At 41.1% G+C, this 25,433-nt stretch overlaps 1 protein-coding gene across 1 annotated transcript; it reads left to right on the top strand.

Annotated features, from left to right (window-relative positions):
• Positions 1–23,560: 23,560 nt before the first annotated feature.
• LOC123642775 (keratin-associated protein 19-8-like) lies at positions 23,561–23,809 on the top strand. Its single transcript, XM_045558193.1, has 2 exons — positions 23,561–23,627; positions 23,688–23,809. Exons 1-2 carry the CDS (start codon positions 23,561–23,563, stop codon positions 23,807–23,809), a joined length of 189 nt encoding a protein of 62 aa, XP_045414149.1.
• The last annotated feature ends 1,624 nt before the right edge of the window (positions 23,810–25,433 follow it).

Here is a 25,433-nt window from a genome sequence, read left to right as displayed (position 1 = left end):
ATTGACAATTTCTCTTGTCCTTGGTTAAAAAGCCTATTTCATAGAGGAACATAATGAAACATCTGTGAGATGGCGTGGATTGCATTAGTTTACTATGATTTCACCATTAGTGTGCAAAGACAAAAACAGACAGCACAAGACAAAGCAGATAGGCTTCAATCCCAGGAATTTAATATTTGAGTAATCCGAAGTAAAACCTGTTCCTAGTAGCGAAAGAGTAAATGATATATTTTTTAAAAAATTAGCATATATTTCTTATTACAATTTTGAATTAAACCCCAATAAATATGTGTACTGTGGAAGAACATGGAATGATAGACCATAAGTTGTCATGGTCTTAGGTAAAATATACAGTAACTGGTCAATTAAGAATTGATACAGAGAGATTCCCTAAGTGGGAGATTCATAAATTATGGAGATATTTTGGGGCAGATATTTTCAATAATACTACTGAGATTACATAGAATGATTTGCTGTAGATATTTTGCTTAGCGTATATGGAATCCCACTATTAGAGTCTTACTCTTCTGTGTCTTCAACATTTCCTAGTTTTCTTATGCTTCCTACTGAATTAAAACCTCTTTCAGTACATGACGTGATTTTAGCTATTATCAGTCATTATTCTAGATGGGATTAGCTGATAATGGCAAATTAACAATGGACGTGCACATCCTGCAAACACAGGTGGAAGGAGACACAGACATCCAGGAAAGAGAGACCCAGGGAGCCCAAGTTTACAATTTTGCCAAGGGCAATAACTTGAGAATGTGTAACTGGGACCTCACATATTCTATCAAGGCTTGGATGGTCAGTTCACGCACTTTGGTTGCTGGCAACAGAAGTTGCCTATAGCTAATAAAGAGAAAAAAATAAAGAAATGTGTTGGGAGGATGTGGGATAGCACATAGAACTGAAGGAAAAAACAAATAAATAAGGAAAAAACAAACAAATAAATAAGGAAAAAACAAACAAATAAATAAGGAAAAAACAAATAAATAAATAAATAAGTAGTACAAGAATCTGGGCAGAGCTGGAGAAATAATGAATAGTGTCCATGGGGCTCACCTTTGTGGTGAATCTGCCCCAATTGTTTTCTGTCTTTGAATCTCACTGCACAAAATCAGAATTTTGGTTGGGAGCAGGGAGAATCTGGCCTGGTTTATCTCTCCCGGGTCAGGGGAGGGGAGGGCCTCTTAAATGACAACTCCATCACCACCAGCAGCAAAGGGGAGGGTGGTTCTCCACAGGAGAACAAATCACTTGATTTGAATCAAGTGAGATGGACTTTGGCCTGCTCGCAACATCAGACGTCATCTTCAGACAGCTAGAAATTTTCTAATGTTTTCTAAATGGGAGAACAGATTTTTTTCCTATTCACTTTCATTATAAACTTCAGGGTTTCCAGACAAATTTTATCAAGGCTTAATCATAGGGGTGCTTATGAACTGGGTAATAAAAACTAGAGAAGAGAGGCAATAGGAAGAGGCTGCAGAAGAGTTTGAGATTCAAGACTTTATTTTCATTCTGAAACATTAAAAAAGTACATGGTATCTTGTATAACTATTGCTGAGTTTCTAAGAGAAATTTATATGCCATTGTATATGATGTCAATATAATATTGTGGGAAAAGCCTGGGCTTTTGAGTTGGAGGGGTTTATAAACTGAGATTTTTTTGGAGGGGGCAATTCTTTCCTTTATAGTATGGAAACAACAACATCTATCTCCTAGAGTTGTTGTAAGGTATATGAAGCTCTTGGTGCATATTAAGCCTTGATAAATGTTACCTTCCTTTTCTCCCACTGTGTGTTTATGTTTAAGTTTCTCTTTATATATGAATCATATGTACTAATGTAGTTTTCCTTTCCCTGTAATGATCTGAAAACCAATTCTCTTCCCCTCAATTTTATTTTTCTGCTTTCTAGCTGATGTTGGTAATGGGAGCGAATAGCAGACAAACCCCATCCCTATCCCAAGGTCCGTATTACAAAGAAAGAATCATTTTTCCCTTGGTTGTAGATGAGGCAATTTGTCTACCTGGTTGTCTTAAACATCTCATACAGCAACAGTCAGCTGTAGTTTGGAGGCAAAATGAAATCCTCTATGGATTTGAATCGTAGGTAGAAGGCAAAGTCATCTAGTTATGAGTGCTTGATTGAGCAAAGTAAAAGAAATGTCTTAGAACACCTAAATTGCAACAAATGGTAGTAGTATGCCATTCGCTGCAATTTCGGTATTCTAAAATAGTTCTTTTTATTTGTTCAACCAATGCCTCATATTGAAATGCCCTGATGGGGCGAGGCTTCCTAACTTTAAAATGAGGCTGAAAGTGGAAACTCACAGAAGTGAACAAGAAGCTATTTAGGGAGACATCTAGAGGGAGAAGAGGCAGCAAATAATCTTGGACATGTAGGAGAAGAAATAAGTCACTTTGGGAAATGTGGTGAGCAAAATCTACCACCTCCACCCCAGCCCGAGGGAGAGAGTCATCCGTGGTACCCCCAACATGGAGAATGAGCTTCAAAGTCAACGGGAACAGAATTTGAATTCCAGCCTTGCCGCTTCCTAGTAGCAGATCAACTTTGGAAACATTTCTTAGCCTGATTGCCATTGTCCTTATCTGTAGAATAAGGCTAAATAATATCTCCATTTCCAGGACTATTGTGAGGATTAAAGGAGAATGTGAAACACTTAGGGGTGATTAGAACATACAAAACATTTCATGAATGATGTAATGCATGTATAAAATATACATCCATATCATATAATTTAATACAATTTATATTCTAAGATATGTATTAGATTTAATATAATTTATATTTTAAGGTATGTATTAATATAATTTATATTTATATAATTTATATTCTAATATATATATTAAAATACGTATTCATTAAGATTTTATCTGAAAAATTTAAAATTATGCTTTTATTATTATATGAGAATTAATCTTATAATAATTTTGAATAATAATCTTATTAATTCTTACCCAATAATGCTGAAACTGTTAAAAAACATAGGCTTTGGGATCAGAAAGATTTCAACTTCTTTTGCTTGGCAACTGAGAGATTTAAACAAGTCCCTATAAGTTAATTTGTTGAATTTCAGTGTCTTTATCCACACAGAGGGGATAATAAAAGTTACTTTTTAGGATTTTGGAGGGTTATGAAACAACTAATGAAAATTACCTGGCATATGGTAAGCAAAAGAACACCTGTTCTCTTCCCTTTTGGTATTCTGAGAGTATCATCATCCCACTATAGCTTGTAGCCACCTCAGAATATGAACGGAATATAGAACCTCAAAATCTTGCAGACTTATATAATATATTACAGTGGAATCATAAAATATAAAATTTAAAAGTGACCCTGGTGAATATTTAGTTTAAACACAGCTAACTGATGGATCTATGCCTCTGAAGCATCTTTTGCTAGGTAATTGCTAGGTGATTTCTTTTTTTCTTTTTTTTTTTGAGACAGAGTCTCACTTTGTTGCCTGGGCTAGAGTGAGTGCTGTGGCGTCAGCCTAGCTCACAGCAACCTCAAACGCCTGGGCTTAAGCGATCCTTCTGACTCAGCCTCCCGAGTAGCTGGGACTACAGGCATGTGCCACCATGCTCGGCTAGTTTTTTCTGTACATATTTTTAGTTGTCCAGATAATTATTTCTATTTTTGGTAGAGACTGGGTCTCACTCAGGCTGGTCTTGAACTCCTGAGCTCAAACAATCCACCCGCCTCAGCCTCCCAGAGTGGTAGGATTACAGGCGTGAGCCACTGTGCCCGGCCATGCTAGGTAATTTCTGTAGTATTAATTTCTCGCTATCTTAGAACAGACAGACCATTCCATTCATAGGCAGCTTTAATTGTCAGGAAGTGTTCTTTATGTTGAACTGAAACCTCCTCCTGGCAATTTCCCCTCCATGGCCACAATTCTAGACCTGTATGAGCTTCACATCACAGTCCTTTTTGTGTCTTGAGTTTGTGCTCTTAGATTAGCATAGTAGGCACTCAGCAAATATTTCCTCAGTAAATGAGTGAGTGAACGAGTGGGGCAAGAGATGAGAACCATTTATCAGTATTAGTGCTTCGCTGTCTATGCCGAGAATGTTAGCACAACATCTTTTGTGCGATATAGTAATAGATCATATCAGTCGTGGTACAATGAAGAAATCAAAACCATTATGCATTTTATAGAATAAGAAATTTATTATAGGAATAAGGACTTGTGCAGTTATGAAGGAGCTGGAGAAGTGAGCATTAGAAGGAGCTGTTGGGGGGTCAGAGACCTGTCACTAACCGGGCCTTCTGAGATGCTAGTGCAAGTGGATTGGTGCAGAGCCCCCAAGGGATACAGGAAGGGAGGGACATGGGCTGAGGAGTGAGAGCAGGAAGAAGAGCAGGTAGAGGAGCCCAGGAAAGCTGTTGCCTCTGCATCTGGCTGGTTGGCCAGTGTATTAGGGTTCCCCAGTAGGATGTTCTTATCTATCTATCATCTGTCTATCTATCTATCTATCTATCTATCTATCTATCTATCTATCTATCTATCTATCTATCAATCATCAAATCTGTCTACCTGCCTGGCATTGACCTGCCTGGAATCTCTCTATTTTAAGGAATTGGTTCACATGATTACGGAGGCTGGGAGCTCCATAAGGGGAGCTGACAAGCTCCAGACCCAGGAGAGCCCATGGTGCAGTGAGGCTGGAGACAGCCTGTTGGAGAATTTCCTCTTGCTCAGGGAGGCTGATCTTTTTGTTCTACTCAGGCTTTTCACTGATGGGATGAGGCCCATCCACATTATAGAGGGAAATCTACTTTACCCAAAGTTCACTGATTTAATCTCATTCAAAAACACCCTCCGAGTCGACACATAAAATTAACTGTCATAGTCAGCAAGGCTGGTATAGACAGAAGAGCAAGATGCAGAAGAGGGAAGAACAAGGGAAGAGCTGGAATCTGCCAGGGCTTCCGCCCGTATCCCAAATTGTATCTATTAATAACAATGATGGTCTTCAAAGAGTAACGGCTACCATGTCTGCTTCCAAACCTTGCTCAAGTTTCCCAGAAGGGGATTCTGGGAATCATAGTAGTAGGAGACCAGTTGACCTAATATAAAACTACACAGTCCGCCCCTTATCAACTTGGCATCCATATGCACCTTCTTAACCTAAATTTAATTTTCTAACATGATGCAACCATCCCTCAAACAATCTAAAACCTGCTAATCTTCTCACCCCCAAGGGATACAAAGTTTCATTTGTCACTTAATCCATCTCTAGGGGATGCTATTACTGTTTAAGGTGATGCTATTTCCCTATAATGCTATTAAATCCTTTGATATCCTGTAACTTGAATACTGAGATATACGGCTAACCAATGATTAAGACATCTGATGGGAGATACAAGCATGATGAGAGAGAGGGAAGAAAGGAAAAACAATTGGTTAATATATACACAAATATTTGTATCAAAGTAAGAAAAACCAGTCAAAATTACTATGGTCTTGTTTTTTGAATAACTGGTCAGGTGGGCCTTACTAGTGATTAAAGTTTTGTTCTTCCTCTGCTTATTTTGGCCTGTCATGGCTCTTGCCTGTCAAGATGACCCAAACTTTTATTCCCTGTTATATAATAGTTATCTAACCAGCTATAACTTCCTGCAAAGTGTTGTCCCCCCAGCTGGTGCCATAACTGAGTTTTCAAAAGGTTGTTCAACTATTCTATCAGACCAGAAGCTGATCAGAAGCATTATAAGACTAGTGAATACCATATACGTGAGCTTATTGTTACATTTTACCTGATGGAAAATGATTTCTCAGGTTGGAAGCAAGGCTCTGTGAAATACTATGACAATTCATGAGACATTCTCTGAGTCTACAAATATTTTATTTTGGCAGAAGTATGGTGGGCAGGAAGGCAAATTCATATGCAGAGTAAGTGTAATATCTTTTCCAGTGAGAACAAACCACTGCCTCTTCCATGATGCCTCCAGATGACTTGGTGATTCTCCCAGGAAATGAGGCTACACCAGAGCCTCAATGATGGGGTTTGCTGCTGGCAGATTGAGTACTCTTCAGTGGCTATATCAGATCCACTTTACTGAGCCTACATCTAACTTTCCATCCTGTCATAAGGGCCAATTGATTAATGAGGTTATTGGGCAAGGACTGGGGTGGCTTGGAAAAGAGTCAAATAAGTATCCACATAATAGGTCATCTTATAGACATTATTATCAAGATCTTCCTCTGCTGAGGTTGCTGTTTTAGTGAATGGTCACATGGAATCCAAACATCTTCACACTGTGCCCATTCAGAGAGCTCCACTTATACACCTCTTCCCAAGAACTATTTTGCCACCATTTTTTCTAATCATGTTTCTTCCAAGACTCTGCCCGTCCAGTCAAACCTTAAGCTACTTCCCCTAAATCAGTGTAGATCTCTATCTATCAGGAGGATTTGACTTCACATTGTCCTTCAGAGCCACTCCTGAGCAGAGGTGTAGTGCTACAATTGTCTCTTCTCGGGTGACGTTGGCATATCATGCAGAACCATCTATAAATCATTCAACTGATTATGAGAAACTCCCCATAAGACCATATCTATTGCTACATGAAAAACCACCCACTAAATTTAACATAACAACAATTTTGTTGGCTCGCTATTCTGTGGGTCAGGAATTTGGAAAGCACATAATGGAAACAGTTTACCCTGCTCCCTGTGATGCATGCTGGGTGGGACCATTCCAGGTGACTTGACTGGGGTCATATGTCTGGGGCCTCAGTTCTCACTGTTAGCTGGACGCTGGTTCTCCTTCATGTCCTCTCCCTCTTTTTGTGTCATCTTTATATCAGTTTTCTAGGATTCTTCCATGGCTGCTCAGGGCTCCTAGCAGCCACCAAGTGGAGCTGCCAGGACTTCTTCTGGCTCAGTTCCAGAGACGGCAAAGTGTCACCTCTACTGACTTCTATTGTTTGTTAAGCAAGTTGGGCCCAGCATTGGCCGAAAGAACAAGGCATGAGTATTGGCAGGCATAATTCTTTGAGAACTGCTGTAACTGACTAGTGTACATACTTTCAGAAATTTTTAAAAGAATATTTTGTTGCTTATTATAAAAATCTTAGCCAACAGCTCTATAACCTATAATTTAGAGACAGAGGCATAACACATATAGCAATATTTGGGGTTTCTCCTAATACCAGGCTATGGAAACATATGAAGAGAGGTAGCCATCAAGTAAAAGATGAATTCATTTTCTTGTTTCTCTGTTGGGAATATTTCTGGAGAGGTCAATGAAATGTCCCCAGCCACAGTCAATTTATTTCTCCTGCACAATCCATTGACTGTTTTCAAACCTTTAGAATAAACTTGTTTGGCAGTCATTCATGGATGCCCCAAATTACTGACTGATATTCTAACATATAATCTCATGTGTATTTCTTTCTCTTCACTCCTTTTGACCCTGCAGTTCTTTGACCATTTAAACCAAGCCACAAATCTTAGGCTGTCAGTGAAGGGAAGACCAGAAAGAACACAATGTGACCAAAGAGTCAAGTTCTTGGCTTTTAGTTCTAAAATAAGCTTTTAAAATTCTGTGTAGAGATGATAGTCTGAAAACCACAGCATTTCAGACTTTACAAGTCTGAACTTTTTGGAGATAGATAGAGGTTTATGTGAGGTTTTAATGCAGCTATTGCTTGGGGGATACAGACTGTTGAGTTTATATCATAAATAACAGAGTAGGAGAAGATGTGAGATGACCAAGAACAGTTTCCCTCCTCCAAGGTTAAGTACAACCATTTTGGAAAATTGTTTGGCAGTTTCTAATAAAGTGAAACATACATCTACCCTGTGATCCAGTGAGTCTACATCTAGATATTTACCCAGGAGAAATGAAAATATATGTCCAAAAATATTTGTATGGGAAAATTCATAAAAGTTTTATTCATTACAGTAAAAAAATGGAAATAACCCAAATTCCCATTAGATGACAGATAAGCAAACTGTGACATGTTCCTACTATGTAATACGATGGAACAAATGACTGATACATGCAACAACATGAATGAGTCTCAAAAACATGATGCTGAGTGAATGAGGCCAGACTCAAAAGAGCACACCCTGCTTGATTTCATTTATATGAAATTCTAGAACACACAAAACTAATGTATGATGATAGAAATCAGAACAGTATGTGCCTGGGAGTGGTGTTTGACTGGGGAGGGGTATAAGAAAAATTTCTGAAGTGATAAAATATTCTGTATTTTGATAAGAATATAGGTTACACAGGTACATGCATTTGGTAAAACTAATTGAATTATTCATTACACTATATGTAAATTATACCTTAATAAGAAAAACAAGGCATAAAAGTCTATCCAGCTGGTATGAGGAAGAGATTTGGAGAGAAAGTATATATGGTTGTGTATATGGTTGGGATACTGGTGTGTTCTGCAGTTGATCTTAGCCAAAAGGCCAAGGAGCGATGCTGGTGTGTTCTGGAGATACCTTTGGATCTCCCCAGCCTTGCTGACTGCACTTTGTTCCTGTCACCCCACGACTGTCCCACACGGCATGAGACTAGACTCCTCAGGTGTCCAGGTGATGAGCTGAGAGAGCTCCACAGAGTCTAGAGCTCCCTGTGTGTGAGGTGGAGCAGAGAAAAGCCGCTGAGAGTTGCCCAACACCTCCGTGCAATGCTGTTTTCCCCATCAGAGGTGGACTGTGGCATTTCGGGACAGAGCTAGTGGGCTGGGCCTAACGCGAGCTTGAGTTGGGTGGGGAGGAGGTCAGCTGGGGATGCCAACTCTGGTTGCCTCTTGCATCTGGTGCTAGGACAATGCCACCAACTTAAGTCTTTTCCAGGGAGAAAGGGGCTGGGGAACAGAGGTGTGAATTGACTGAGTTTAAATCTTGAATTGCCACATTTTAAAATGGCAGTGATTGAGTTTACCTTGAATGACAAGGTTAGATGTCTCAATTGCCAGAGAGAAATGGGCTCTCAGGAGCGCCATTGATTTCAGTTAAAAAGAAATGAGTGAAGCCTGAGTGTCTGACTCATTACACTCGGGGAAAGACTGCTCTCCCTCAGTGGGTATTCAGAGCCATTTAAAAGAATCCTCCTCTCTCTTTCCCTCACCAAAATAAATGTTAATAACTCAACGCAATAATTGTGAAAAGAAAATTCTACAGCACCTACCAGTGGTAGTGTGAGCTCAATGGAGGTAGTGGAGAAGAACTCCAGATACCAAATTGATAGGAATACAAAAATTAAAATGCAGTGACATTTAGAAATATGAAATTACCCATGGAAAATAATTCTTGCAATTGTAGACCAAAAGGTGATTTTTTTCAAGGACAAATGGCATCTGGAAAAAAAACACTGATAATTTAAAAATGAAAATAAAAATTATTTTGTTATAGGTTTTTTTAAAAAAGTGGACTTGAATGTATTTTATTTGATACTTTGATACTTTTAGCTATTTGCTTTGGAGGAAAATTCATTAGGTAATTTTGAATGAATTTTCAGTATCAAAGCCTTCATGTCCTTATGGAAAAACAACCTCTTCATGTAGTGCATGGTAAAACCCCAGCTAGTGAGCTCTATAAAACAATTAAAATTATTCAGAGCATGTTAGTTAATGACATGGAAATAGAGAAATCTTAGCTACTGGGAGCTAGAGCAGGGTCTTTTATTTCTATGTGTTTTCTTGACCCAATTCATTGATTCCTCTGAGTTTCTCTTACTGAATCCGTTATTATTTTTCTAAATTGAACCTAGTTTTCTTCTAAGAATCTCTTGTGAGTGTTTGAATCACCTTTCAGGCAAAATGCAGTGAATCATGGCATTTTAAGCACTGGAAGAACAAGAAGTTTCCAGAAAGTGGACAAGTTGTATTGTTCTGGGACACGCAGGCATTGACCGCTCTCATGCCCTGCAGGAGAGTGGAACCTGGCTGGTGTGGAGTCGGCTTCAAGAGCCAGTGGAGCTTGACATTTGTAAACATTTCATTAAATGTAAGTACAGAGATACTTTAATGTAAATGCTTCTGAAAATGATGTTATAAGCCATGTGTATAAAAGGGCACTGGCTTGGCAGTTTTCCAGATTCACCAAGCCCTTACCTTGAACAAAACAAATCAATGGTGGCTACATGTCTTCCATTAGGTATTTTGGGGTGAAATATATGACATTTGTCGCTGCCCTGTGTGGACACTATGCTTTCAATAAGATTTGCATTCTTGCTGAAGGAGAGTGGGAACGTAATCTAAACTCATAGCAGGGTGTGGGTTTGTGGTCACTTCACTTCAGTATATATGTATAGCCCACCAGAAAATCTGTAAAATCTCTGGAGACATTTTATTTTTCAGAAAGAAGCGTTTTTTAGAATAGGCAAGTTCTAAGTTTTCAGAGGCTAAATTTTCAACATAATCCAAGGATGCAGGAGTATCTCTGAAAGACACTTGCCATTGTTTCTTGGTTGGCTTAACTCCAGCAGTACAGAGAGATTTTAGTTTTAGTGGGAAAGAACCCTTTTCTGAGATTGAAAAAGAATAGCTGATAAAAATATTACTACTCTGACTGCATTGTGTCCCCCCACAAGTTTATATGTTTAAGTCCTAACCTCTGTTGTGATTGTGTTTGGAGATGGGGTGACTTTAGGAAGTAATTAAGGTAAAATGAAGTCCTAAAGGTGAGGCCCTAATCTGACAATATGGCTTTCCCTACAAGATGTAAGAACACAGGCTCAAGGCAGCTGTATTCTGAGAAGAAGCCTCAGAATAAAACCTACCTTCCTGGTACTTTGACCTTGGACTTCTGAGCCACCGAAATGGTGAGAAATAAATTTCTGTTGTTTAAGCCACCCAGTCTATGGTATTTTGTTATGGCAACCTTGGAAGACTAATACAATTATTGAGCACCAACTTGTACATTTCTTGAGTCTGACAAACTATTAATATATATGTTTATTCAGTTGTTAAATTTATCCAATCAGATGCTTTTCAATCACACACACACATACACACACATACACACACACACACACACACTCTCTCTCTCTCTCTCTCACTCTAGGCCCAGGACCATCCTTAGGGCATAGTGGGACCCAAAGAAAATCACAAATTCCCTCTTGTCCCCTCGCTGACAAGTCTTTCGCACTGGGAAATTTGATTAAAATTGACAAATGGGGAAGAGTGGAAAGGGACGCTGTGAGAAGAGTGAGTGGCAGCTGACTCCCCCATCCTGCTGCTGCCTCTCTTGGATCCCCCATTTGTTCATTAGTCGATCGTGTGTCCGGTCCCTGACTCTATGGCGAGGCTCTGTGGTAGGGGCTGGGGACACAGCAGCAGTGCCTCTGTTTGCAGGGAGCTCCCCTCCCAGAGGGGGACACAAACAGTAAGGGACACAATCATTACACCCCGGAATAAGTGCTGTAAATGGCGGGTGCAGGATGTGTTTGGGGTCGGATGATTGGGCGAGGCGTCTTGAGGTGGTGACCGTTAGGTAGGGACCAGCACAATGAAAAGGAGTGGCCTCTCGAAAAGTGGATGGAAGAGTTTTCAGACAGAGGGAAGAGCAGGTGTGAAGTCTTTCAGGAAGAAAGGAATGTTCTAGGAACTGAGAAGAGACCAGGGTGGCTAGAACAGAGTGAGGGAGAGACATGAGAAAGAAAGAGCAGTCCAGGGTGGAGGGAAAACCAGGGAAGGGTGGCTGAGACTGTTGGCTGTGGCAAGAGGACCCCAAATGGAGAGCTGTAACCCTTCCCAAAGCCCATGCAAGAGACGAGCTTCAGGTAGAGGGGATGCTTTCTAAGGCAGATGAGACCTTGCTAAAGTAATAAAATTGGAGGGAATTACTGAGGGCTGTCCTTATCCAACAATCTAGCTCCAGCAAGCTGCAACACTCAGCATCTGTTCGTGGTTCCTGTCATCCTATCACTTAAAGAATGCTTTATCTTCCAAGTACCTTTGCTTTGTCTGGGAAAAGGCTCCTGCCTCCTTAAGTACAGATAACCTTGGCAGCATATCCCATTAAACCTATCGACAGTTAACACCATAGAGTGAATTAGTTTATCAGATCATTCCACCTGATAGCTCGTGGAGAGCAGCTTGTTAGAGAATGAGATATGTTTGGGCTCTGCTTGCACTATTTTCAACTCTGAAATTTGCTTCTTTAACAATATCACCTATTCTTTTGCTTGAGTATTTCTGATATTCTCTTTTCCCCATCTCCCCACCTGCATCCAGCTACCCTATTGCCCCTGTCTGTCCACAGGGCCTCCTGGTGTTACTCAACCTCTGCACACAGCCAGGGCTCCAACATGCCCTCCTTTCTGCCCCCCATTGCCCACCCTGGGAGCTTCCACCACAAGGATCACGCAGACTCTGTATTTTGGCCAGTCGAATCATTCACTTTCTCCATTGTGACTCTGTGGATTCTGAAACTGAGTAAAAAAGTCTCATGAGATTCCCCCAGGGCTGACACAAGGTTCTAGCTGTACCACTGTCCTCTTTCCACATTTTAGTTCATTGTTTAACACATATCTCTTCTCTAGGCTGCTTGGCCACAGGCACAGAAGTAGCCCACGCTGTGGAGTCATAGTCCTGGGTTCAAATCCCACTCTGCTTCTTACTTACAGCTGTGCTGTCTTGGCCAGGTTATTTAGCTTCCCAGAGCTTTAGCTTCCTCATCTAAAGAGATTGAATAAAACAGATTTAATAAAACCTGTTCACCTGTTATCAGTTTGGATGAAATTGGTTGTGCAGTGTTTTTGGTATTGAGAGTGGTCTGACAACAGAGGATCAAGAAATGTAGGTTAATTTCCTACATTATCATAAAATCCAGGTTCCAAAGACAGTATCACAGCCTCTCCTGGGAAGCCAGGCCAAGCCCTGGCTGTGAATCCGTTGGGATTGCCAGGGTCCGAGGAGAAGGTCACATGGCTTCTTTCTTGTCGTGGCAGCCTGGCTCTTCAGAGAGGTGCCTTATCTCGAATCATAACAAATCATGTTGTAGCCTCGTAAATTCGAGGAGCACTGCTAGCGTTGCCTCTCTCTTTGTCCAAGGCCAAAGTTCATGTTGAATTTAATCAAGACTAAAGTGGGACCAGGAATAAGCAACCTGCAAGATATATGTGTGACAACTAATAAATATATTTCAGTATAACTCTGCTGCCTAAACCGAAAAACAACAACAGGACCATGATAGCTACCAAAACAGGAAAAGTAATTAATGGCATTGACTAGAAAATGATTCCAATGTAATGAGATTGCCAGAAAAATTAATTTAAGGGACAATTCTCCATTTCTTCTGGGTAGGTGTCAAAGTTAAAATACAATTAAAACAATGTAGGCAGCTTTTATGATAGCTTCATGATCAACTTTAAAATACTTTCTAATGCAGGAAGAGAGGAGGTTGAAGAGAAAGCTTAAAAATGACTTGAATTAAGCAAGTAATCATTTAGTACCTACTCGTTGTCTTGAACAACCCCTAGGTTAGAGTATATAAAGAGGCCAAAGGCAAAACCCTACTGAGGTAGACAGTGGACACCCTTGAGCTTAGTTGCTGCCGTCAGGAGACGTTAGAAAATGGCAAACAGGAAAGAGCCATGGGCAGCTGGGAGAAACTGGTGAGAGCTTTTGAATCAGGTTTCAGACTGGAGGGTGATCTTCATTTCTATTTCGAGCTAAGGAAGAAAATCCCCTTCACACGTGTGGCAAAATTTTAAGAAAGACATTCTCAGGTACTTTTGAATTTAAAGGGCATATAAGAGTGATCCCTTTAGGATTTTGGCCTTGTTAGAGCCAGAGGAATTTAGTTGATAAAGTCTTTATAGAGAAGGAAGAATATGGTAATAATGGTGATGATGATGACGACAGTGTGAAAATAGAAAACTGCATTTATTGAGCTCTTATTACATGCTGGACACTTGGCCATACACATTTCTTAGAATGATTCATTTAGTTCCTATGACACATTTTTAGAGTCTTGGACCCTCAATCTCTTCATCTGTAATTTCCCACTGAACTTCATGTGATGGTTGATTTCATATGTCTACTTGACTGGGCTAAGGGATGCCCAGATAGCTGATAAAATGTTATTTCTGTGTTGTCTCCACACAACAGAGAAGGGGTTTCCAGAAGAGATTAGCATTTGCATCAGTAGACCGGGTAAAAGAAAATCACCCTCACCAATGTGGGTGGGCACCATCCAATACTTTGAGGCCCCGAATAGAATGAAAAAGCAAAGGAAGGGGGAATTAGTTCTCTTTATTTGAGCTGGGACATCCATCTTCTTCAATACCAAGATCCAGGGACATCAGAGCTCCTGGTTCTTGGGTCTTTGGACTCAGACTGGGATACTGTAGGCTCCCCTGGTTGCTGCGCTGTTGGACTCGGAGTGAATTTTACTACCAGATTTCCTGGTTCTCCAACTTGCAGACAGCATATCATGGGAATTCTTGGCCTCTGTAATTGCATGAGCCAATTCTCATAATAATTGTTTGTGTGTGTATATGTATTCCATGTTGGAATATATATATGTGTGTGTGTGTGTGTGTGTGTGTGTGTGTGTGTGTGTGTATTTTACTGGTCCTGTTTCTCTGGAGAAGCCTGGCTTATACACCTCATTGGACCTCTGTTTTCCCCTAAAAAATAGAGACAGTAGTTTTTTGCTTCTAGAGTTTTTACAAAGATTATGAGGCCATGAACAAAAAGTCCTTAGCACAGTATCTGTTATTGAGTGAGCATTCAGTAGAAATTGTGTTTATTTTCATGACTATTATAGGAATGTCTTTAGGTGTGTGTCCAAGGCTTTCCATGACCTGTCTCACCTTGCATTCAGCTGCGTCTCTCGCTCTTCCCTGAAGGCTCTGGCACAGCCAGGTGGCTTCCCCAGCTGTACTCAATTTTTGCTGGTACAGAATGTGTTCCCCTCCCTAGTTTTAGTCCCTTAGGCCTCAAGGTGACATAGATCATTACCTAGAAGAATTTCAGGACATTGTGTGACCCCCTGGCACGTATCACACCATAGTGTGTGATGCCCTAGTCTGTGCCTGAGAGAAGACCCAGGTGCTTCTGTGAGACCCAGTATTATAATATCTTTCCAGCCTCCTCCTGCTTTGACTGTTCTCAATCCCTTGGCAACCCACATCCCAAAGTCAGGTAGAGGAAAATTTTCAGATGCATTTCTGTATCAGTGTTTTCTCAAGAAATATAACCAACAGAAGATATATATATATATATATATATATATATATATATATATATATATATATATATATATATATACACATACACACACACACACCTATATGTAGGAAGAGATTTATTATAAGAAATTGGCTCATGTGATTACAGAGGCTGACAAGTCTCAAGATCTGCAGGGTGGGTTGGCAGGCCGGAGACCCAGGAGGGCTGAAGGTTTGTTTCCAGTCTGAGAATTAGGAGAACCCGTGGTGTAATTCTAGTCCAAAGGCTGGTAGGCTCAAGACTCAGGAAAAGTCTGTGTTTCAATTTGAGTCTGAAGGGAGGAAAAAAGTCATGTCCCAGGTGAAAGGCAGGCAGGCAGGAGGAATTTGCTCCACCTTGGGGGAGGGCGGCATTTTTGTTCTATTTTATACCTTCAACTGATTAGATGAGGCCTTCCCATACCAGGGAGGACAATCTGCTTTACTCAGTTTATTGATTTAAATTTTTTTTTTTGGAGACAAAGTCTCATTCTGTTGCCCTGAGTAGAGTGCTGTGGAGTCAGCCTAGCTCACAGCACCTTCAAACTCCTGGGCTCAAGCGATCCTCCTGCCTCAGCCTCCCGAGTGCCTGGGACTACAGGTGCATGCCATGATGCCCAGCTAATTTTTCTATTTTTAGTAGAGATGAGGTCTCACTCTTGCTCAGGCTGGTCTCAAACTCCTGATCTCAAGCAATCCTCCCGCCTCGGCCTCCCAGAGTGCTAGGATTACAGGTGTGAGCCATCATACCAGGCCTGATTTAAATGTTAATCACATCCAAAAACACCTTCACAAAAACACCCAGAAAAATGCTTAATCAAGTATCTGGGCATCCCATGGCCCAGCTGAGTTGACACACAAAAGTCACCATCATAATTTCAATTGTTATCTCTTTTGAAGCCTCCTTCCTCACCCTTCCAGTAAACTGGTATTTTGCCCAAAGCTTCTGAGTTATTTAAATTTTACCCACTAATGAGGGTGAGTTTTTATCTATGGGGTAGGAAGGACTGGATGGGGTAAGGGAATGGCAGAGGTAATTAAAAGTCATTGTTATATTGTTAAATCCAACTGATTGGTAAAAAGAAGGATGCCATTATGCAAATATGTGGTCACTCTATTCAGCTCAAGATGAAGATACCAGAACAGAGAACGGGAACATTTCTGCTAATCAGTTACATGAAGATCTGTTCATTACACGTCCTTATCAGTAGCCCTTGGCCTCTGCGGCATCAAACCTCTGCAAGCTTAATGTGTTAATTTTCCCCAATTTACTCCAAATCCAGTCTATTCAGGGTCATCCCTGATCCTTAATTTATGTTATTCCCTCTCTGTCCATCATCTAGCCACTGCCACCCTTTAATGCACAGCTCAAATTCCATCTTCTCCTTGATGTGTTCTGGAACTATTCCAGTCCTTAGTCTTCCCTTTTCTCTGTATATTTTTCTTCTAAGCTTTTCTGTACACTGACTGCTGTCATTTGGGCAGATAAATCTGCATGACTTTGTGTTGTAATTGTCTTCCCCTGTTATTTCCCCATCAACAGGGTAAACAACCTCACGACAAAGCCTTGTTCCTTTTGTGTCTTCCTTAGCACCTAGAACAGTCTGATCCTGCTCCATAGATACTTATGAATAATGAGTGGCTCTAAAACGTAGGCCAAATCACATCCCCCCTCTGGGCAAAACCTGTAATGACTTCTTGTCTTACAATAAAAGCCAAAGTTCTATAACAGACAACAGGGATAGCTTGATCTGATCCCCTCGTCCCTTCTGATCTTGTCTCCACAATTTTCCCCCCTTGTTCTCGGGAGCATTACCTAAATTCCCTGCCAGGAAGGCCTCCCAAGTGTTGGAGTTCTCAGGTATTGTAAGGACAAACAGAAATAAAAATAATATGTTTGTTTCTGTTGAAAATAAGGGAAGAGACCTCTCATTTCTTAGAGAATTTACTTTAGAAAACTTGTAAATTCTTTCTCTGTCTCTTTAAAATGAATGTAGCTGGGTGCGGTGGCTTGCGCCTGTAATCCTAGTACTCTGGAAGGCCAAGGCGGGAGGATGGCTCAAGGTCAGGAGTTTGAGACCAGCCTGAGCAAGAGCGAGACCCCGTCTCTACTAAAAATAGAAAGAAATTATATGGACATCTAAAAATATACATAGAAAAAATTAGCTGGGCATGATGGCGCATGCCTGTAGTCCAGCTACTCGGGAGGCTGAGGCAGGAGGATCGCTTGAGCCCAGGAGTTTGAGGTTGCTGTGAGCTAGGCTGATGCCATGACACTCTAGCCTGGGCAACAGAGAGAGACACTGTCCAAAAATAAATAAATAAATAAAATAAAATGAATGTAAATCTTTTAAAAAACTAATTAAGCCTCTTGTCAGCTTTAGAACACAGGAATGTCTTTTCTCAAATGCCCCCATCTCCAGGTGTCTGTGAAAGGGGAGGAGCCTGACTTTGGCAGGTCCCTTGATCCTAAACTACCTCCCATCATAAAGATGCAAGAAGCTTATTTTTCCTTTGGAAAAAGCCAATTTGGAGACACAAATGGCCACTCGAATTACCTGATGAATCTAGGATGAACTATGTGTGACAAATGGTGCTGTCGGGTCCTCTTATTGAAGAGTAGTTATTTATTGTTTATCTTGAGAACATGTATGTAACAGGCTGTATCTGCTTGGCTATATAAAAAGGTGAGATTTCTTTCTGTCTTTGCTATTTCTTACCAGGTCACTTGTGATAGGCACCATATTCTGGTTTAATGTTTATTCAGTAATAACATTGTTTTCTTTCTCTTCTACCTTTGTGGAAAGTTTTTATGGGTTGGGAGATATTTGTTTTTAATTATATTTTTCCAAAAGTGCTTGGTTGTTTCTACCTTATAACTCACACTACAGACTTCTACCTTGAGAAAGGGGAGGTGTAACAGTTGAAGGGGGGAATACGTAACAGAAATTTTTTTTGTCTCTTTAAAACCCCCTCACCCTTTAAAATGTTTTCTTTGTCTCACCCTTTTTAGAACTAAAGCATCCCTGCCTCAGGCCAGTGGTCAGGTGGGGCAGGAGAGTGTCAGGGAGTGTCTATTGTTCCTTACACCTCAGGAGATGGCTCAACAAAACCATCCTGGCAGAGGTCGGGGCAGCAGAGGTCCTGGGAGGTCCCGGCTGGCCTGACTGGCATCCAGGCCAGCAGGAGGTCCCAACAGATTCTGGAGATAAAAGGATCAGAACCATCAACTGTAGTTAAACAACAATACCCTGAACCTGAGAACCTTCCCCTTTAAAAACTCTGTATTTTTGCTTATGGGGGAAGAATTTGGTACTTTGAGATGGTAGTCTGCCATTTTCCTCCTTTGCTGACAAATTAATAAACTTCTCTTTCCTTCTCTTCAACCACTTGTCCTCGTCCTTCTGATGAGGCCTCCTGGACAAGTGCTGAGCTTTTGGTAACAAAGGTGAGGACTGTGTCTCCAGTTTCCTCCTCCCATCCTTTCCTTTTATATTCCAGTGCACCACACAGAGTAGGTGCTACGGTCTGAATGTTTGCATCCCCCTCAAATTCACATGTTGAAATCCTAGTCCCCAAGGTTATGTATGGTGTTAGGAGGTGAGCCCTTTGGGAGGTGATTAGGTCATGAGGATGTAGCCTTCATGAATGGGATTAGTGCCCTTGTAAAGGAGAACTCAGAGAGCTAGCTTGCCTCTCCCACCCTGCGAGGACACAATGAGAAGGTGCTGTCTAGTCTATGATTCAGGAAGCAGTCCCTCAACAGACACAAAATCTGCTGCTGCCTTGATCTTGGACTCCCTAGCCTCTAGAACTGTGAGATATAAAGTATTATTATGAGTCACTCAGTTTATGGAATTTTGTTATAGCAGCCTGAATGGACTAAAACAGTAGATTTTCAATTTGCTTTTTTTTCCTGGAAAAATTTGCTATACTTCAACCCCCTTCTTCCTGATAGCCTTAATTTCTCCACATCAGTTTTAATAGAAGAAACACTATGATTTGAGTCCAACCAGGTGTGTTTTTTGATATGAAAACTGTTTAGTTTGGCTTCCCCCAGAAGTAGATCCTTACACTAGGGTTTAAGTGCAGGTAGTTTATTTGGGAGGGGAGGGAATGCAGGTAGGGGAGTGGGAAATTGATAAAGGGAAGGGAAGATGGCTAAAAAGGGTGCGTTATTATGACAGTTATTGCAGTGGGTGACTGGTGCTTAATCTCATATGGAAACTTGAGGAACAGCATGAAACACACACATAAGAACTATCTCATGGAGGGGCCAGGCAGCTGGGGTATTTATTAACTCCCAAGAGTCAATGATTAAGGGCTGCCAATGGGAGGAGGGAGACATTCATACCCTTTTACTTCTAACTGTTCTCATTTGTGGGCAAAGCTGCCTTCAGTGGGCCAGTTGAAAACCTGCAGGCACAGCAATGTGGATTCTGTCCATGGGAGGACTGCCTGACTTGAGGGTCAGAGCAATACAGATAGGGTCCGGGCAGCATCTGCAACAGAAGCCTGGGGTCAACACCAGGATGCGCTGTCCACATCCACTTCAATGACAGACTTGTTCCCCAGGTGCTAGGAAAATGGTGGGCACACAACCTTCACCCACCAGCCCCTTAAAGGACTGGCAGCTGCTGAGCTGTACACCCCTTGCCACATCTATTGACTGATCAGCATGGGGGATAAAGACCCGGCCATCTGGCCTAACTCAGCACAGCATGGAGGGGCCGTCCTAGGTGCAGAGGACTTAAGGGGTCAGTTCAGGCTCCCATCCTCCGGGCTAATCCTAGGGCCTCTCCTCAATAAACATCCAGGACTCGAAACTAGTTTCCCAAATCCATTTCCCAGAGAATCCCATCTGCTTTCACGTGGGAGCAGGGATTCCCAAGTGAGAGCACATTGGCAATAATCCTAAGATTGTCCCAGCTAAACAGCTATACAGGATCTATAAATCCCAGTTTCTCCAGAGTAAGTAACAGTGGATCTTTATAAGGGAAATGATCACTCTTTAATAATGATCGTCTCCATTTTTTTCCTGGAAAAAATTCTCTTCCAGTCTGGCTTTTCTTCTTTGTGCACTGTCCGGTTCTTGTATTGGGATCTCCTTGTTTTCTCACTTCTACTACCTTATTTCTTTGTCTTTAAAGGCACTTCTGTCAATCACTCCATCTTTAGCAACTGATTTCTGAGAGAATATTTATTTCTCAGTATTATCCATCAAAAGCTGGCTGCCTCCTTAAAGAGACTTTGACCTGAGCCTGCAGCACTGGCCCTGGCTGAAGTGAATACCCTGTATCTGTGTTCTTTTACCAGCCACATTTGTCTTCTCTGTGGTGGTTGAGGTTCCGTTTGCTGTGGCTAGGAGGGGTGTTTGAAGTCCCTTGAGTAAGAACTGCCTCCTTGGTGGCCAGGCTGGAGACACACTGCCCTTTGTAGAACATTAGGACTTGTCTGATGTAATTCCGTGAGTCGGCCCTCAGGCAGAGAAGCAGCTCAGGAGTGTTACCTTGGGGTCACGTGCATCCGGCATACGCTTTTATGTCCTAAAACTTAGCGTGGCTCATAAGTGGCGAGAAAAAACAAAAATGGATATCAGAGCTTTTGTATAAACACAAAACTTCTGTTTATACACATTTACAAATATCCTCCTTTCATAAATGACCGTGTATATGTGTGTGTATATACGAGGGCTGTCTGGAAAGTATCCAGTCATGTAATATGAAAAATGGAGAGATTTATGGAGACATTTAGAGAAGCGAGTGGGAAACAGACACAGTCCTCTGACCAACTGGCAAAGGGGTCCCTTCTTTTGTGGATGTTGTGGATAATGTAGAACTGATTCTTGCTGTCCTGGGCCTCTCACCCATCCCTCTGTTGGACTCAAGGGTTACAATCCCTCTGCTGGGCTGGTCATATCCTCCCTCGGTTTCTGTATCTCGTGGGACCATCCAAACTGCTTCTCCTGAGGTCTCTTTCCCCTTTTGATCAGGATACCTTAGAAAACAACTCAGACTCACATTCCTACCCTAGATTGGCATCTGGTAGCCAGGAACCATGCATGTGTCTTTGAACAGCCATTGACAGGAGCACAGTTCTTATGAAATTCAGCCCCCAGCTCATTGGCATGGCCCGTTCAGCCTGTTCTCTTACCTGTAGACACTTTCCCAGCCTTAAGTCAGACACCAGTCTGCTGTGCCTTCTAAACCCAGGGTACAATAGAATGATCCACATTGAGGCCCTCGTGCTTGCCTGAGGTAAGAGAAAACATGAATCTACACTCGCCATGGAAGTCAGCTAGAAAATGCCCAGGTTCTTACAAAATCTTTTTCAAAGAAATCACTTCTCCTTCCTAACTCTTAGCCTCGCTGACATATTTAATGACTGGAGATAGGAGCTTAGCTGCGGGCTGCAGATCTAGGTCTCTGTAACCTCCCTTGGAAGTCCTGGTTATGTGGACCAGCTCCTGCCTTTGGAATGTGAGAGCGGCTGCCACGGATGACTCAAGTCCTCAGCTAAAACTGAGAAAGAGTCCCATTCTACATCCTTTAATATTTACCTCTAGTGGAGAAATATGCTTTTAACCCTTGAACAAAGAAGAGTTGGGCTTCAACCTTTCACTCCAAAACTTTTGGACTTATTTTTGCTCTCCCCTCTCAGTCGTATGTCTATTGAACAAGCAGGGCAATGAGCATCTTGACTGTAATCTCACTGAGAATAAGTGGGTGTTACTTCCAGTTTCTGCTTGCTAATTTTATACCCTTGGAGTTCTGGCCAAAAGGAATGGAACAGACCAATCAGCAAATAGATCAAAAGTCAAAATGAGAAATTTGATTCCTGTAGAGAAAGCAAAGGAGAATTTTCATTCTTCTGTTGGGATAATAAAATAGTTTTTGCTTTGGCCTTTCTTGTACAACATCTATAAAAATGTGAGGAAGCAAGTATGGCATGATGGAAAATAAAAAACACGGACGTGAAAAATTTAGGTTCTAGTCTGGGCTTTGCCACTCCTTGGGTGATCTGGCCAATCTTCTCCAATTCTCTGTTTGATCATCTGTAAAGTAAGAGTGTTATGCCAGTTCTGATACTGTATGATTCTGTCTGAAGTTATTACATGCTATAAAAATAATCCTATTGCTTATGTGTTTGAAATTGGTTTTGCTACAAATGGCTAAGTAGCAGCAAGTCCAACCCTTATCATGAACACTTTTGTGGGCTTCATTCTTTAAAAAGAAAATGCCATATTTAAGTATTTTTTATTTTATAATTCATTTTTATAAATAATATATAGCTGAAGGTTTCTTTAAAGAGCAGAAAGATGGAAGCCTAAAATTTGGAAAGCAACTTTTCTTTTAAGCCTCTTTGCTGATTGTGTTAGGAATTTAGTAAGGCAGGGAGGGCGGCTGGCTTTTATATGGCTGTGGGTCAGGTAGGTGGAGCCAATACCCAGATGTTAATCTCTTTAGAAGAATCTTTTATTTTATTTTTTTAAAAGGGAAGATTACAAAGATGAAGAATATGACATTTTGCAAAAAACACACCCACAACCTTTGCCCCCAGTGATATTTCCCTTATAAACATTGAATAATGGAAAAAATCTTTCAGTAAGAGCTGGGCGCTATCAAAAGTTTCATAAACAACAGAGAGTAAAAGGTAGAAATATGTAAGGAAACAATATTTTGCCATTTGCTTTTCTTTTTCTCTCTTTTTTTAAAAAATAAGTTTGGTTCTATTGTGCTGTCAACTATGTTTTGTTGCATTTATACAGTAAATTTTAGCTCTTCTATTACCTCATTACCTTGAATATCAATGATAAAGGGGCTAAACTCATGGGATTTGAGAAGGGCAGTTCTTATTTGCAATTATAGCACTAGCATATCCTAGCATAGTGCCTAGGATACATTAGTTGGGCATTAAATATTTGTGAAATGAATAAAGTTAGTAAAGAATCAGAGATACTGAGAAGGGGTTCTAATAAAAGGACAATTTCAGGTGACAAAATAGGAGATGATTGATGCTGTGATGTCTGATTACAGAGCTTTAACTATGAGGTCCAAAGCAAGAGGGCTTTGAAGACAGCATAATCATCCTGTGGAATCCAAACTGCACAGAAATCAAATGAAAACATCTTTAATTAGTGTCAGGAGTGGTCCTAAAGTTTGACACAATAAAATGGAGAGTTTTTTTCATGTAATTGAATCAACGCAACAAGAATTGTGCAAGTCTTAGTGGCCTGCCCCACCCATCACTGAGGGTATATAAAGTCCCAGGGGAGCTCGTGATTGTCATACTCAGGAAACTCGTCCTCGACATCCAAACAAATCTACAGCTCCTGACAACATGTGCCACTACGGCAGCTACTACGGAGGCCTGGGCTATGGCCATGGAGTCTTTGGTGGCCTGGGCTGTGGAGGATTCAGTGGCCTGGGCAATGGCTGTGGCTTGGGAGGCTTCAGTGTCCTGGGCAATGGCTACGGCTGTGGACTTGGCAGCTTCCGCAGACTTGGCCATGGCTGTGGCTTTGGAGGTTACGGATTCGGCTACCGCCCATTCCGCTACGGAAGATGCGGATTCTCCAGCTTCTACTGAAGAGCGAACTTACCCTTTGGATCACTGGAATCCTCGTATCATCCCGGTTTAATTCTGCTTTCAGGTCCTTCTACCCTCTCTGTCAATTGCACAGCTGCTTTCTTGATTAACCAGATAAACCAGCAGAGGCTGCCTCGTGAACTCTTCAAAATTGATTCAGTTCTGCCAGCAAGCACCAGAAGCGGCAGCAGCAGCAAGGGGAACTGTCCCCACAGGACGAGTTAGAATCTTACCTTTCAAGCTGGGAGTTCCTCTCTTCTCTTTTAATATATTGATATGGCACCAGAGTCTTCTATTTCAATAAACTAATTTCAATAGCAGAGCAAATTTGGTTTGGTTTCTTTTTTATTTTAATTTTATTTTGTTGTGGTAAGATCACTTAACGTGAGATCTATACTCTTAAATTTGGAAGTGTACAGCATGTTATTGCTGAGCACAGGTATGGTGCTGCACGGACGACCTCTAGAGATTGCTCACCTTGCTTGACTGCAACTTGATGCCCTTGGTTACTAAATCCCCCCTTCCCTTTCCACCCAGCCTCTGGTAATGCCATTCCACTCTTTGATCCCATGAATTTGACTATTTTTGATACCTCATAAAAAGTGGAATCATGTTGTATTTGTCTTTCTGTGACCGGCTTATTTCACTTGCTTTCATTTCTATAATATGGTTTTATTCCTTACAACTAGACCCAAAGCTCTCTGGGGCTGTACTTGTTCAGTCACCCTGGCAGACTCTGTGCTCGTGACAATACCTGGCTCATAGAAGGCAGTCAAAGAATACTTGTGGATTAAGAAACTTACTCATGGGATTTGTAATTTAGAACCATTTTTAATCTGCCCAATAGTTGTCCAAAGATTTATCCTAATTTGGAATCATGGTGTTCTTTCACAACTCTCCACTCTCTTCCCATCCCATTTCCCTTAACACACACAGTGGGAGAACATCTCTCCCTTTATATAATGTACTTTTGTCCCAGGAGCTGACAAAACACCTCAACAATGCCTTGAGTACACACTAAACTTATCCCTTGAAACTGTCAAGAAACATGAGTTGAAAATTGTTTCCTATCAAAGCAAGTCATAGAATGGGACAACATGTTTGCAACATATGTAACTGGAAAGTATACACTCTTGAACACCACAGTAAACAACCTAATGTCTATCAATAATAGAATGGAAAAATGAATTGTAGTTTACTCTTACAGTGAAATACTACACAGCACTGAAAACGACCAAACTGGATCTATACACAACAACCTGGTCACAGGCCACCACCATATTGTTGAGTGAAAGAAGTCGGGCATAACAGACTTTATTTAAGTTCCTAGATAAGAAAGACTAGATTATAGGGTTAGAAGTCAGGATAATGGTCACCTTTGGGGAGATAATATTCAAGCCAGACGGGGGCTTCTGAGGTGCTGGCAATTTTCCACGTTTTGACCTGAGAGTGGTTAAATGGATGTTTTCTCTGTGATATCATTAAACAATTTATGTTTTGTGTATTTTTCTGCATGTTTGTTATAGTCCAATTTTAAACAATTAAAAAAAATGATAACACTCCATGATTTGAAAATAGTCAGCTAGGTCAACTAAGAGCAGGCGGTTTACCAAACAATTTTTTT

This window comes from Lemur catta, chromosome 1, assembly GCF_020740605.2.
Source record: "Lemur catta isolate mLemCat1 chromosome 1, mLemCat1.pri, whole genome shotgun sequence".
Classification (NCBI taxonomy): Eukaryota; Metazoa; Chordata; class Mammalia; order Primates; family Lemuridae; genus Lemur; species Lemur catta.
Note: the sequence above shows the minus strand (reverse complement) of the source record. Positions and strands in the feature narration are given on the sequence as shown.